The sequence below is a fragment of the Porites lutea genome, chromosome 1 (genome assembly GCF_958299795.1).
Source record: "Porites lutea chromosome 1, jaPorLute2.1, whole genome shotgun sequence".
In the NCBI taxonomy this organism is placed as follows: domain Eukaryota; kingdom Metazoa; phylum Cnidaria; class Anthozoa; order Scleractinia; family Poritidae; genus Porites; species Porites lutea.
Window position 1 is genome coordinate 55,159,364 of NC_133201.1, and position 14,286 is coordinate 55,173,649.

A 14,286-nucleotide genomic window follows, 5' to 3' on the forward strand; every position below is an offset into this window, starting at 1 on the left:
TTAAGCCTGGGCTTAACAAGAACTGGGTCAAAATGAGCTCATGTAATATCGTGAAAGTTCATCTTCAAGTCTCACTTACGTATTTTGATCATAAAAAGGAAACAGTCGTCCTAGTGCACGAATCAACACGAAGAATTAAAAAAATGTTGCTTTCTCATTCAGAGCACTAACAGACACCGAGAAACGATATGCAAATATTGAGCGCGAGATGCTTTGCTGTTGGCTCATCGAGAAAAGTGGTGGTGATCACAGATCGTTTTGGAAGACGATTAAGAAAATCCTACCGGGAGAAAAGAAAGCTACTTCTCCAAACATTAAAGTGGACGGCGTTGTCTCTTCTGACAAACAATGCATTGCCAACGCATTTAATAAGTTTTTCGCATCTGCAGCAAGCAAATCGATGGCCACTTTACGGAAAACTTGTGGTAATAAACAGCGTGATTCCGATACTCCTGTCCGTCGGTATCCGCCGTTTAATTTTCTTGAGATCTCTGAGGAGTTTGTTATGTCTCAACTACGTAGCCTGAAATCTGGGAAGGCTGTGGGTTTGGATCGCATATATACCGGCTCGCCTGTTAAAAGATTCTGCGGACATTGTAGCTAAGCCTGTGGCGTTTATTATCAACACCTCGTTACGTACTGCCCAAGTTCACAGTGACTGGAAATCCGCACGGGTCATTCCACTCTTTAAAAAGGGAAAGGCTAATGAGATGGACAATTATCGCCCGATTTCCATTTTACCTGTTCTATCTAAGGTTTTAGAACGGGCTGTACATATCCAACTCTACAAATATCTCCAGCAAAACAAGATCTTGAGCCCTTATCAGTGCGGGTTTCGGAAGTGTCACTCGACAGAATTCGCTGCTCTTAGTTTTTCTGATAATATTCGTAGGAACATGGACCAAGGTCAATTAACTGGTGCTGTGTTTATTGACCTTCGCAAAGCTTTCGACACTGTGGATCATGCGGTACTTCTGGACAAGCTTTCCAATTTGGGGATTTTGGATAAAGAGCATGGCTGGTTTACGGATTACCTGTCGAACCGCTCCCAAGTTGTAGAGTTTCAAGGGGTGACTTCTGCTTCGGAAGCCGTCTCTACTGGTGTGCCTCAGGGCTCTATCCTCGGACCATTATTGTTTATTCTACACATTAATGATTTACCTGAAGTAGTGTCCGATTGCAATATTCTGATGTACGCTGATGACACTGTTTTATACTGTTCATCCTCTCAAGCCTCTGTCATTCAAGACAAGCTGAATGCCGAACTGTCTAAGATTGATCACTGGCTTTCTTTAAATAGTCTGTTTGTTAATGTAACGAAAACCGAAGCTATGCTTTTCGAAACCGCCCCTAGATTATCTGCTGTTAACTCTTTTCCTATTACTTTAAATAACAATGTAATTAAGCGGGTTTTTCACTTCACTTATCTAGGTATAGCTTTTGATGACCGCCTTAGCTGGAACGAGCAAATAAAGTACCTAATTTCGAAGGCGGGAAAACGCGTAGGAATGCTCGGCAGGCTTCGCAGAAGCCTCACTAGAGAGAGTGCAAATGTAGTGTACTGTAGTCTAATTAGGCCAATTTTAGAATACTGTGTAAGTGTGTGGGGCTGTTGCGGGGAAGGTCGTAAACAAGACTTTGAAGCCCTCCAAAACCGGGCTGCTAGGATAGTGGCTTGTACTGTGCGCAGCAAGCAGGCATTGGACGTTCTGAAATGGCCCACCTTGGAGGAGCGCCGACGTCAATCTGTTTTAAACTCGTTAAGAAATGCCTGCAAGGTCAATGTCCCCAGTATTTTAAACAATATTTTAAACGTAATAATACAATCCATGCGCGCGCTACTAGACAAAGCAACCTCTTACATCCGCCTGCTGTGAGAACTGAAATTGCAAAAAGATCCTTCTATTATTATGGTTGCACTCTTTTTAACGAATTATCTTAATGATATTTCGTGTTTTACATCTTTTAATCTTTTAATTGAAAATAGTTTTCTATTTATATTATTACCTGTATTAGTGTAATGTTTATATGTTTAGTGCGTTTTTGTGCGTTGTTGCTCAGGGCTCCCATTGATAACACACAGCTTTTTGCGTCTGAAGGGGCTACCCTGAGCAGTATAAATTAATAAAGGTTCTTCTTCTTCTTCTGTTGTTGTTGTTGTTGCTTGTGAGAAATTTCGCTCGTACTTGTTTGGCAGAGTCGATCAGATCACAAACCTCTTGAGATGATTCACTTGAAGAATCTTACAGCTGTCCCGCCGGCCCAAGGCTCCAGAGAATGTGCTCAGAATACAAGGATATGACTTCATTGTCAAGTACAAACCTGGCACAGAAATGCCTTTTGCTCGCCAAATTTCAGGACCAAACCCTCTACCAAGTGAAGAGTCACTGGACCTACGCAAAGTAGTGCAATTCCTTGATGAGAAGTTCAATGCACTGAAGCAAGACACCTCGTCTAATCCTCAACTCCAGCTCTACTCTGGCTGGCCTAAAAGCATAACCGAGTTGCAGTGCTGAGTAAGTACTGGGCCTACCGGGATGAGCTGTCTATTGAAAACAGTCTGGTCCTCTATAGCCTCTCAGGCAGGCGTTTTTAGGGGAGCTCGTTTTTCATCCCTCCCCACAAGGATGAAAAACGAGCTCCCCTAAAAACGCCTGCGTGGGAGGCTAGGTCCTCGAGGGAGAAAGAGTGATTATTCCAGAATCACAAAGAGATGACATCATAGAGAAGATAAATCAGGCTCACCAAGGTATTACGAAAGTGTCAGCTGTGTCCTGTGCATTCTAACATTGGGGCTAGAGCGCGGAAAAGCTACAATCAACATAACGTCCATTCCAATGGGTGTATTGAGTGACAACTTCATTCTGTCAAAAACATTTTAGACAAGGCTGTGAAATCTCAGTGGACAGGACCTTCACAAGTCAATGCTGTGTCTTAGATCTATTCCAACTGATTGTCACAGCTTCCATCCCCTGCTGAATTACAGTAGCAGGGAAAGCTTCAAACAAATCTTCCTAGCAGGGTCGGAAATCACATACCTGAGAAAAACAAATTGCCCAACGCCCGACAGAACGCCAGAAGTCCATAAAGGGATCATGTGAGGTAGAGGATCATTAGGGAGTCGAGGATCATTTGGGGGTCCATTTTGGGGATCATTCGCGGGCGGGGATCATTTGCGGTACAGTTCGCTGGGTCAACATAGTTTGATTTCTCAGACCTATTTTATCTATACGCTACTTGTGTATCACCTGAACGTTGCATTAGACGTGTCTCCTGATCTCTTATTTGAGTTTGACTGGAAGAGTTCCTATTCTTCTTACAGATTATTTAGAGGAGGCAGCGTAGCCGAGAGGTTATAACGATGGACTTATCAGAGGTCTCGAGTTCAAGTCCCTCCCTGATTGCCAGCTCGATTTGTTCTCGGTAGTCCCGAGTTCAAAGTTAGAATTCTCGACCACCCCTGTAAATATCCAACTCCGGCCAGTTGAGATTCTTATCTCATTATATTTGATTTATGTTATTGCCTCCTTAGGGATTTCGCCCAGAGGGCGAAATCCTGAGGAGGCACTCAAGTAACTCGCGCGTATACTAAGGGACTTGTCAGAAATTAGCAGGGGGGGAGGGGGGGTGGGAATTTTAAATTTGGGTTCGGAAATTAGGTGACCCACCCCTGCAATGGGAGTGAAATTTGCTAACCCTCCCCTTGAGCTTGGTCTAAAATATCATGACCCTCCCCACCTTGCAGAATTGAAAGAAAAATGTTCCAGGCTGTTTAAGGTGCAGTATTCCAAGCCAACACGAAAAAAGAGGAAAGAAAAACAAAATAAAAGGAAAGCAAAAAAAAGCTAGGGCAAAAAGAATGGAAGCTAACTGCCAAAGACTTATTGAAACCATTGCACCTCAGCAAGAATCGCATGATGTTACAGAGCCTATTGGCCCATTATTTCTTCATTATCAAGGAATAAGTGGGCTCCTCAAAACGCAAAGGCCATATATCCAATATGCCTTTGAGAAGGGATTGTTCACCAATGAATCACAGGACATTATCAAGCAATATCTACGCTTCAACTTAAATGAAAATCATGATGATGATGAAGGTGGTTGTATCAATACGAAGCTAATAAAATAAAATAAATAAAATAAAATGCTGATGACATAAATGATGATGATCAAGATGCTCACAGCAGCATTGATGGTGATGCTGAAGACAGGGATGAAAAGGATAGCCAAAACTATAATAACATTAACAACAACATTATTCATAATTGCAATAAGACTATAGCATTGTTATAAATGAAAAGTAGATGTTTGTTGAATTCTTGCAATAGTACTTCACAGTTTATATCCATAATGTTCCGTTGCTCTTTTTTTTTTTTACCAAATAAAGAACTTTCTTTTTCTTCTGTGGGTGAACCGGTACATGATCACGGGCATATATTTGCATGACCCTCCCCCTTTTAACCGCCCATTTTTCATGACCCCTCCCTTTTCTGAGTCTCAAAAAGTTGTGACCCTCCCTCTATTTCCACCCCCCCTACCCCCATGCTAATTTCTGACAAGTCCCTAAAGTACTTACAGTTGAAATATACAGTCATACAGTCAATATACAAAAAATCTCGATTTGCTTGAACAGGGGACGCGAGGAATCGGTAGGTAATGCAAAATGGTTAGGATGACGTAAAACACAAAAAAATCCCGGAGGGACTGCTTACAATAGGTAGATTTTGTGACATTAATTGTGCAGTCATACTTCGATACTTCTTCGAACAACGCAGGAATACTAATATATAATTAGGTAATTTTATTCTCCTTTTTTCTCTTTTTTTTTAATTATAAACTTTAATAAAGTACTTTATTACACTGTATCAAAAAGTCTAGAAAAAATTCTATATAAACAAGTATTCTCCATAGCCTAATTTATTATTACCACACACTTATATCTTGTACTCCTCTATTTACTTAAATGGGACAGTGACCAACACAAAGGCTTCGGCTACTTTGGTCACTGTGCACATATCAACAAACTTGCATATCATTATATTTATTTTTCATTATTTGTTAACCTACTGATTCTGTAAGCCATCTTATACTGTATCAATTTGAATAGTGTGAAATAAACTTGAAACCTTGAAAACCTATTGAGATATTCTAAATGATCACCGTTCTCATTTGTAAAGTTTATAGTTTTATAGTCTTGAAAACTATCGCTTGAAAATAAACTAAGGTTTAGCTTTGATTGATTGATTGAATTTCAAAATGATCTGTATAAACTGTAGTCTTTGGCAGTTTTGTGTAGTGTCAACTGAGAGTAATTAAAATTCGCGTTATGTTGATAATTTCGACGGAAGTCTGTGGTTTCTCGCAGTCCGTTTTTAACAACTTATTTCTAATTCTTCTTATTTCTTTTTCTAACTTATTTCACGGATTTCTATTCGTGTCACGGCAATTTTAATTTGCTCAATCAGGCTCATCCTTGGTGGGAAAAAGTGAAAAAGACTACTTCAGGACTGTATGTGGATGGGGACGACATTCTACTTCAAAAACAAAACTTAACCTATTGGCCCCTGAGCCGCCCGTGACCGCCCGTGACCGCCCGTGCAGATCCGCGTCCCTTCTACCGCTTGTGACGTCTTCAGTTTTAATGGTCAAGGACAACTTTGACCGCTGACTTGTGTAGAGTGAAGAGATCTTTCAAACCATACCAGAATAAGGACAATTCAGTCAAGCACAACGTGGAAAAGGTAAAAAACAATGTAACATTGACCAGAAAGTTTCCATCAAAATCTTGTTCCTCTACCCACCTACCTTTCCTTTCATCTAATCCTAAGATCCTAAAAGCTTTCCTAAAACATTTTCCCACCAAAATAAAGCCTTCTAAATTCCCAGCAAAAGAAAAACAAAATGAGGCAAGAAAAGCGAAAAAAGAGGGAAGAAGAAAAATCGAAAAGTAAAAGTCAAGATAGTGAACTAAAAATCCTTCAAATCGCTCAAAATACCACTTCTGAGGCAAAAGGACGACAACTTACCGTAGGTTAAGGTAACTCAACCTTTCTTTAGCATTGATCCATGCACATTTTACCGATATACCGCCATAGATGAAGCAAACGCTAAATCCAGTACATTTATTATAAAAAACAGATTCTAAATAACAATGCTAAAGATTCTATCTTACTACCAGATAGTTCTCACTTAAACTGTCCACTTTATAGCGATGATTTACTTCTAATATCTACCTCTGCAGAAGGTTTGCAACAAAGTCTTGACACACTCTCAAAATATTGTCAGGATTGGCTTCTTAAGATTAATCCAACTAAAACCAAAGTTATTGTATTTCAGAAGAAAAGTAGAAAATCAGCAATAGATAAACACAATTTTATGGTTAGCAATGAAAACATTGAAATCGTCAATAACTATACCTATCTTGGAGTGAAATTTTCTGCCAATGGAAATTTTACAAATCACAAGGAAAACTTAACAGAAAAAACAAAGAGATCCTTTTTTGCCGCTCGTCGTTATCTAGATTTTCTAAAATTACCAATTCACCTCATCAACAAACTGTTCAATACACTATTTTTCCCAATTTTAACGTATTGCTCTGAAGTCTGGGGAATCTATGATAAAAGTGATTATAGCCGCTGGGATAAAGACTCGATTGAGAAAACGCATATACATTTTTGTAAGATGTGTTTAGGTTTAAACAAACGTTCACCGAATGTTGCATCGAGAAATGAACTTGGTAGATTATCTCTAAATTTACAAATAACAATGAACATTTTCAAATTTTGGATTCACCTTGAAAATCAACCCCCTGACAGCATTGCTAAACTCTGCTTAAACATATCGGATAAAATGGCCGAAGAAAATAAATCAGGTCTAATAAAAAAAATAAATCTTTTGAGCACACAACTTAATATTCATAAACAGTCAGTTAACTTTAAAAACCCTTCTACTTTCCAATCCGAAGATGAGAATAATTTGTCAAAACATCTGAAAAACCACCAGCTAAATTTGATAAGAACAAATAAAAAACTAAAATTCTACTCCATCTTTAAAAATGAAACAAATCACTCTGAATTCATCAATCATATCTGGAATCCTGAACATAGGCGTGTAGCTTCCAAATTTAGGATAGGAAATCATAATTTAAAAATAGAAACTGGAAGATTTACAATCCCCAAAGCTCCTGAAGACCTTAGAATCTGTGATCATTGCAACCAAAATTCGGTTGAAAATGAACTGCACATATTATTTCACTGTGATCAATTCAATGATTTGCGAAAGACTCTTTTCATTAAAATCAACGACCGAAATACATTATTTACACCTGACAATATCCATGATAAAGTCTGTTTTCTTTTTAACAATACTGATTCACATATCAGCAGGCTAGCTGCTAATTTCATCTTTCAAGCATTTGAAAGACGAAAGAAACATAGTTAATTCTACCGTTCAATCATATCTGCATTTCCTTAAACTTAGCTGTTTATTATTGTTATTTGAATCGGTAACGCCTGTACAAAATGGTAATACTGAATAAACTTGTTGTTGTTGTTGTGTTGGCCCCGTGTGGTCAAAAAAGATTTATTTACAAGTCATGAACGTGACAAAACTTAGTGGGAGTTCAATAAAATAAAATCTCCCGTACCCTTGACCAGTGACCACCACGTGCATTCTGGAATAAATGAAAAAACAATCATTGGTGCATAACCCCATTTTAGTAAAATCCAACCAGTGGTCTGTTATCAATGCTGCGTTCTGATTGGTTGAGCTATTACGAGGCTATATGTTATAGCCCACTAGTAGCGAAAAGCGCGTGCTTTTTGGCAGCAAAAAAGGATTAAAGTCTAGCTTTAACTAGCTAATTTTTTTTATTCTCGATATTTTTGACCAACTAGTGGGATTTTACTAAAACAATTATTCCTCTCGCCCTCATGGCCCCTGAGTCAATAGGCCATTCGGCCTTCGGCCTCATGGGCTATTGACTCAGGGCCCATTCGGGCTCGACGAGTAATTGTTAAATGTGCCAATATTAAACCACAAAAGGCCGGAGAGAAAAACATTCTAATGAAATAATCACGGAGTTCTATTCGATACTAGTATTCGATAAGACAAATAATCTGTATTCAATATGAACCTTCTTCTTCCGCATCAGTTAACATCACGACAATTCATGATATGATATTTCAGCCGAAAAACACGCGATAAACTCAGTTCCATTTTTCCAGCCTTGGCAGGGGACCACAAAGTTGCTTCCCAAGGATTCATTCTTTCGGACAAGGTCAGTATGGGCTTATCTTAAACTCGCCGCTCAGGGATTTGAACTGTTCCTCAGGTAACTTCGCTTACAGAGCGTCAGAGGGTCTCCGTAAAGCTATCAAACGACTCTACGATCTCGAAAACAAAGAAAAAAATCAAGACCGCTTTAAGGCTGTGCTTTGACCAAATTACTATAATATAAAGAAACATCAGAAACACAGCTGAATGGGATTTGAAGTAGGAGGAATACGAATTTCAAGTTATGAAGAGCAAACAACTCTAAGGCCCGGTTCAGACGCCGATCTTTTCATGAGCCGAACCCAATACATTGAATTAAGTACATGAAAAGTTCGGCGCTGAATCAATCGACCTTGTCACGGTTTTCGACGCCATCTTCACGAGTAGGCAAACCAGACGTGAGAAAGTACAGTGTTTGTATGAGAATCTAATGTCGAATAATTTCCGTGATTGGCTGTTTTAAAAAATATGTGAACTGTAAACTAATGCTTCACTGTTAAGGATTCTACTTAAAAAACTTGAGGGCGTTACATGCCCTAGAAGACTTAGAACCTTTTTTTAAAATTTTCTAATACATTTGTCTGTAAAAATTTCCGGGGAAAAATTGCCGACAAATATATGGAAAATCTAAAGCAAGCTTCTGGAGAAATTTAAGCGCAGTAACGGCCCCCAAAATTTGTTGATAAAATCCTTTGCTGTGTAGCTTTAGTTTTCAGTTAATAGTTTTCCAGAACAGCGATTTTACAGAAATTATTAGACATTGGATTCTCATACGAACACTGTAATTTCTCATGAGTTTGCCTACTCGTCAAGATGGCGTCGAAAACAGTGACAAGGTCTCTTAGGAACGCCTGTTTCAATTTGTAACGGCTCAGCCGTTCAGTTTCGCCTAGCCCGGCCGAGAATTTCGCCTATGGAGCGACTTTGGAAAGGCTTTGTACCGAACCTATCGCATTATAACGTATTAGTATATCGCATTATAACGTATTTTGCAAGCAGTTTGACGGAAATGAGCATTTTTCGCCTTTTGAACTTAGTTCAGCTGCAATTAAGATCGGAGTCTGAATCAGTTCAGCCGGTCTAAATCATTTGGGTCGGCCTGAATTCGAATTATGTTTGGCTCATGAAAAGTTCGGCGTCTGAACCGGGCCTAGAACATACTGAGCTATCGTCTGCTTAATACAAGGTGTACGGTGAATGTGGGGACCGTTTAATACAGAACGATATCAAAACTTTGCTCAACTCAGTGGCCTTCTAAAACAGCAAGAGGAGATAAAAAAAGCCGTAGCTGCCATTAAGCCATAAAATTAAGCCTGGGCTTAACAAGAACTGGGTCAAAATGAGCTCATGTAATATCGTGAAAGTTCATCTTCAAGTCTCACTTACGTATTTTGATCATAAAAAGGAAACAGTCGTCCAAGTGCATGAAGAATTCAAAAATGTTTCTTTCTCATCCAGAGCACTCACAGACACCGAGAAACGATATGCAAATATTGAGCGCGAGATGCTTTGCTGTTGTTGTTGTTGCTTGTGAGAAATTTCGCTCGTACTTGTTTGGCAGAGTCGATCAGATCACAAACCTCTTGAGATGATTCACTTGAAGAATCTTTTAGCTGTCCCGCCGGCCCAAGGCTCCAGAGAATGTTGCTCAGAATACAAGGATATGACTTCATTGTCAAGTACAAACCTGGCACAGAAATGCCTTTTGCTCGCCAAATTTCAAGACCAAACCCTCTACCAAGTGAAGAGTCATTGGGCCTACGCAAAGTAGTGCAATTCCTTGATGAGAAGTTCAATGCACTGAAGCAAGACACCTCGTCTGATCCTGAACTTCAGCTCTACTCTGGCTGGCCTAAAAACATAACCAAGTTGCAGTGCTGAGTAAGTGCTGGGCCTACCGGGATGAACTGTCTATTGAAAACAGTCTGGTCCTCAATAGCCTCTCAGGCAGGCGTTTTTAGGGGAGCTCGTTTTTCATCCCTCCCCACAAGGATGAAAAACGAGCTCCCCTAAAAACGCCTGCGTGGGAGGCTAGGTCCTCGAGGGAGAAAGAGTGATTATTCCGGAATCACAAAGAGATGACATCATAGAGAAGATAAATCAGGCTCACCGAGGTATTACGAAAGTGTCAGCTGTGTCCTGTGCATTCTAACATTGAGGCTAGAGCGCGGAAAAGCTACAATCAACATAACGTCCATTCCAATGGGTGTATTGAGTGACAACTTCATTCAGTCAAAAACATTTTAGACAAGGCTGTGAAATCTCAGTGGACAGGACCTTCACAAGTCAATGCTGTGTCTTAGATCTATTCCAACTGATTGTCACAGCTTCCATGCCCTGCTGAATTACAGTAGCAGGGAAAGCTTCAAACAAATCTTCCTAGCAGGGTCGGAAATCACATACCTGAGAAAAACAAATTGCCCAACGCCCGACAGAACGCCAGAAGTCCATAAAGGGATCATGTGAGGTAGAGGATCATTAGGGAGTCGAGGATCATTTGGGGGTCCATTTTGGGGATCATTCGCGGGCGGGGATCATTTGCGGTACAGTTCGCTGGGTCAACATAGTTTGATTTCTCAGACCTATTTTATCTATACGCTACTTGTGTATCACCAGAACGTTGCATTAGACGTGTCTCCTGATCTCTTATTTGAATTTGCCTGGAAGAGTTCCTATTCTTCTTACAGATTATTTAGAGGAGGCAGCGTAGCCGAGAGGTTATAACGCTGGACTTGCAGTTCAGAGGTCTCGTGTTCAAGTCCCTCCCTGATTGCTAGCTCGATTTGTTCTCGGTAGTCCCGAGTTCAAAGTTAGAATTCTCGACCACCCCTGTAAATATCCAACTCCGGCCAGTTGAGATTCTTATCTCATTATATTTGATTTATATTATTGCCCCCGCAGAAATCCCGAGGAGGCACTCTAGTAACTCGCGCGTATACTAAAGTACTTACAGTTGAAATATACAGTCATACAGTCAATATACAAAAAATCTCGATTTGCTTGAACAGGGGACGCGAGGAATCGGTAGGTGATGCAAAATGGTTAGGATGACGTAAAACACAAAAAATCCAGGAGGGACTGCTTACAATAGGTAGATTTTGTGACATTAATTGTGCAGTCATACTTCGATACCCTTCTGCGTTACGTGTTATCAGTGACATTCTGTTGAGCAGTTGTTATGAAAGTTATGGGCCAAAAGACACTCGTTAAGCGCAGATGAAGTTATAAGGTGCATATAGCAGTGTATATTTTAACACCAAGTGAGTTTGCCAGACAAACGGTCACAAATCTTTGATTGGAAACCTTGGCAGACACTCTTTCTCTTTCTTTGACCGGAATAAGACTCGGCCCCAAACAAGCAAGACGGGTGAATGATTCAACGGCTAGCTTATACATCACTAGGGGAACGATGGACGATTACAGAAATTCGCCGACCATCAAATTCTGTGCTGACTTATTCCCTGCCCACAGATGTCCTTCCGCTATATAAGTTTAAAACAAGACTAGAATGAGCGAGGGTGAATTGATCAAACGTCCTTTTAATTTCTAAGGCCTACTTTCCGGCAAATAAAATGAAATAAATGTAAAAAGTGTAATAGAAATAGCGAAAAATTCAACTTCTAATTAAACCTTTCTTATGGTTTAGAATAAACTATTCTCGAAACTGAAAATTGTTTTGATCAGCTGTGTAAATGAACCGAAACTGTGCATGGAACCTTGCGTTTATTTCTTGTATTTATCTCACCTATTGTATGGAATATGTGTGAACATCTTCATTATGAATCAGAATATTTCAAAGACGGCTACACAACGAGCAAGAATGCTATTGACCGAGAATATACAGAGCGGGGGCAGCTGTAGTGTCAACTATTTCAAGTTAGTTTCCAGGCATTTGCACTGTCTGCGCTTCTCTCCCCCCCCCCCCCCCCCCCCCCAACTAGTATTGGTGCTATAAATACTGCCGAGGCTAAATCGCGGAAAATTATTTATTGATTTCTTTGTTTACTTTTTTGATTCCATTTCATCAGGTGTTGGAGACTGCTACACGCATTCCTCCAAAGCGGGCCATGTTGCTAGTTCCCATACGAACTCTCAAGAAAGTTACCTTCTTTCTATTTCTAGTACTTGGAGGGTTTCTGTGGTGGCATATTTCCCATGTTCTTCAGCTGAGTTTTCTACGCTTGTACCATGTTCTAGAATATCAGGGAGAATTGCAAGAGCTGGCGATGGTCATGTCAAATGCGAGCTCGCCAACAAATATATTTTCAACTACACAATCAAGTGAACAATTAAAGCAGCACAAGACAACTCTAATAACTACGACTAGCTGTGGGTGGCCCTACTTTCTTCTAGTATTGGTCTCCTCCGCATCCTATAATGCCGAGAGAAGGAGAGATATCCGCCTAACTTGGGGGATCGATAGCTCTCTAAACCCGAGATGGAAGACAGTTTTTCTTGTTGCTCAAACGCGAAACCGAACGGAGTCGGAAGCACTGTTGAGAGAAGGCGAAACCTTCGGAGACCTCATACGCGCGGACTACTATGAAAGTTACTGGAATCAGACCCTGAAGATACAAATGGCGTTTGAGTGGGCTTCCTTGTACTGTAATTTTTCGTTTCTTTTAAAAATGGACGACGATACATTTGTTGACGTTAAAAGTTTGATTTCACTTCTTGCCAAGCCTGCAATCCTTAAAACAAAGTTATACATGGGACAATGCGATGAGAGGAACCGCGTTAAGAGAGAAGGAAAATGGAAAGTTTCGTTCGAAGAATATAATCAAACATTCTATCCAGACTTCTGTGCTGGATACGGATTTGTCTTGTCTTCTGATGTGGTTTATTTGTTCGTGGAGTTATTTGACGTTGTTCCCTGGTTTAAAATCGACGATGTTTACATTGGTATGCTTGCAGAAAAAGCTGGAGTGAAACCGAAATACATGAACAAATTTCGTAGGAAGGAACCACCAATTAACACAACCTGTGTCAACCTGAAGAAACCCCGTGATGTCTTAGTATGGCATGGAGTAACTGGAAAATGTCTGTTTGACATATTTCAAGCTACACTGGATTTTTAAACTTTGGAAACAAACGCTTAATAGGACAGTTCCAGTCGCACTGATTTACCATTAGACGCTCATTCAGTCACTCATGTACAACAGGGCAACCTCGTGCCCAGGGCTTAAGGAAAAAGCCCTGGGAACAAGGTTGACAACGGGGAGCTCTCATCGTTGTTTACTTGTTGAACTGAACCCGTTTGGGGGGCAAACTTTTTTTGGGTATGTGCCGGGAAAAAAGTAATTTGCACAATCCCAACTTAGTCACTTTCTGTCTATGCATATGCCTTATAAAGCCTTTTAACTGGTGGTCCCGAAATGAACTGATTCGTTTGTGAAGCTTATTGTGGTGTAAATCTTTCTATTATTATTCATAATAGAAATAATGGGAAAATAATGCTAATCAGATAGAAGCAAAAAATGGCCCTATTTCTGATTTTCAAGGGAAAGAAGTTAATTGCCATATTTCCAAACAGTTAGTTATTAATGAATGCGCTTATTATGTTCATCCAATCTATAATTTATATGTTGCTTCCAGAGATGGTCAGATAATTCATTTTATACAACTTACAGCTTTTGACTCAACAGCTAAATTGCAAAAAATTAGCTAAAAATCGTGATTATTCATTTGTGGCTAAGAACTATCGAAATAGGAGGTGTGTTTAAGCAATTAATCTTAGTACAAAAGAAGAGACTCACTATAAAAGTATGAATGCGGCACAACGGGCACTTCAAATTAAATGGTATTGAATAGTATTAATTGAATTAATTAAATTAAATGGTATTATCAACATGATCTGAGATGGAATAAATAATTATAAAACAGGGAAATCAAGATGGCTGTAATTATAAATTTGAGTATATACAAGATTAAATCTTGTATTAGAATTATTATATGTACTGAATATTGGTCCTATTAATGCCTTGATGATGGCATTCTATACAGTCTGTAGAC

The 14,286-nt window shown here is 39.7% G+C and overlaps 2 protein-coding genes across 2 annotated transcripts in view; one reads left to right on the forward strand and one right to left on the reverse strand.

Annotated features, from left to right (window-relative positions):
• The window catches only part of LOC140922259 (ribosome production factor 2 homolog), a 368,864-nt gene that overhangs the window by 205,630 nt on the left and 148,948 nt on the right, over positions 1-14,286 (reverse strand). The window lies entirely within an intron of this gene.
• LOC140932404 (uncharacterized) lies at positions 897-13,352 on the forward strand. Its single transcript, XM_073382019.1, has 2 exons — positions 897-1,313; positions 12,303-13,352. Exons 1-2 carry the CDS (start codon positions 897-899, stop codon positions 13,350-13,352), a joined length of 1,467 nt encoding a protein of 488 aa, XP_073238120.1.

Bases quoted from the DNA above. Each gene is read 5' to 3' on its own strand.
- LOC140932404 (XM_073382019.1), top strand. From the start codon at position 897: ATGGACCAAGGTCAATTAACTGGTGCTGTGTTTATTGACCTTCGCAAA. The intron at 1,314-12,302 runs GTAACGAAAACC...CCATTTCATCAG, and splicing joins TAAATAGTCTGTTTGTTAAT to GTGTTGGAGACTGCTACACG.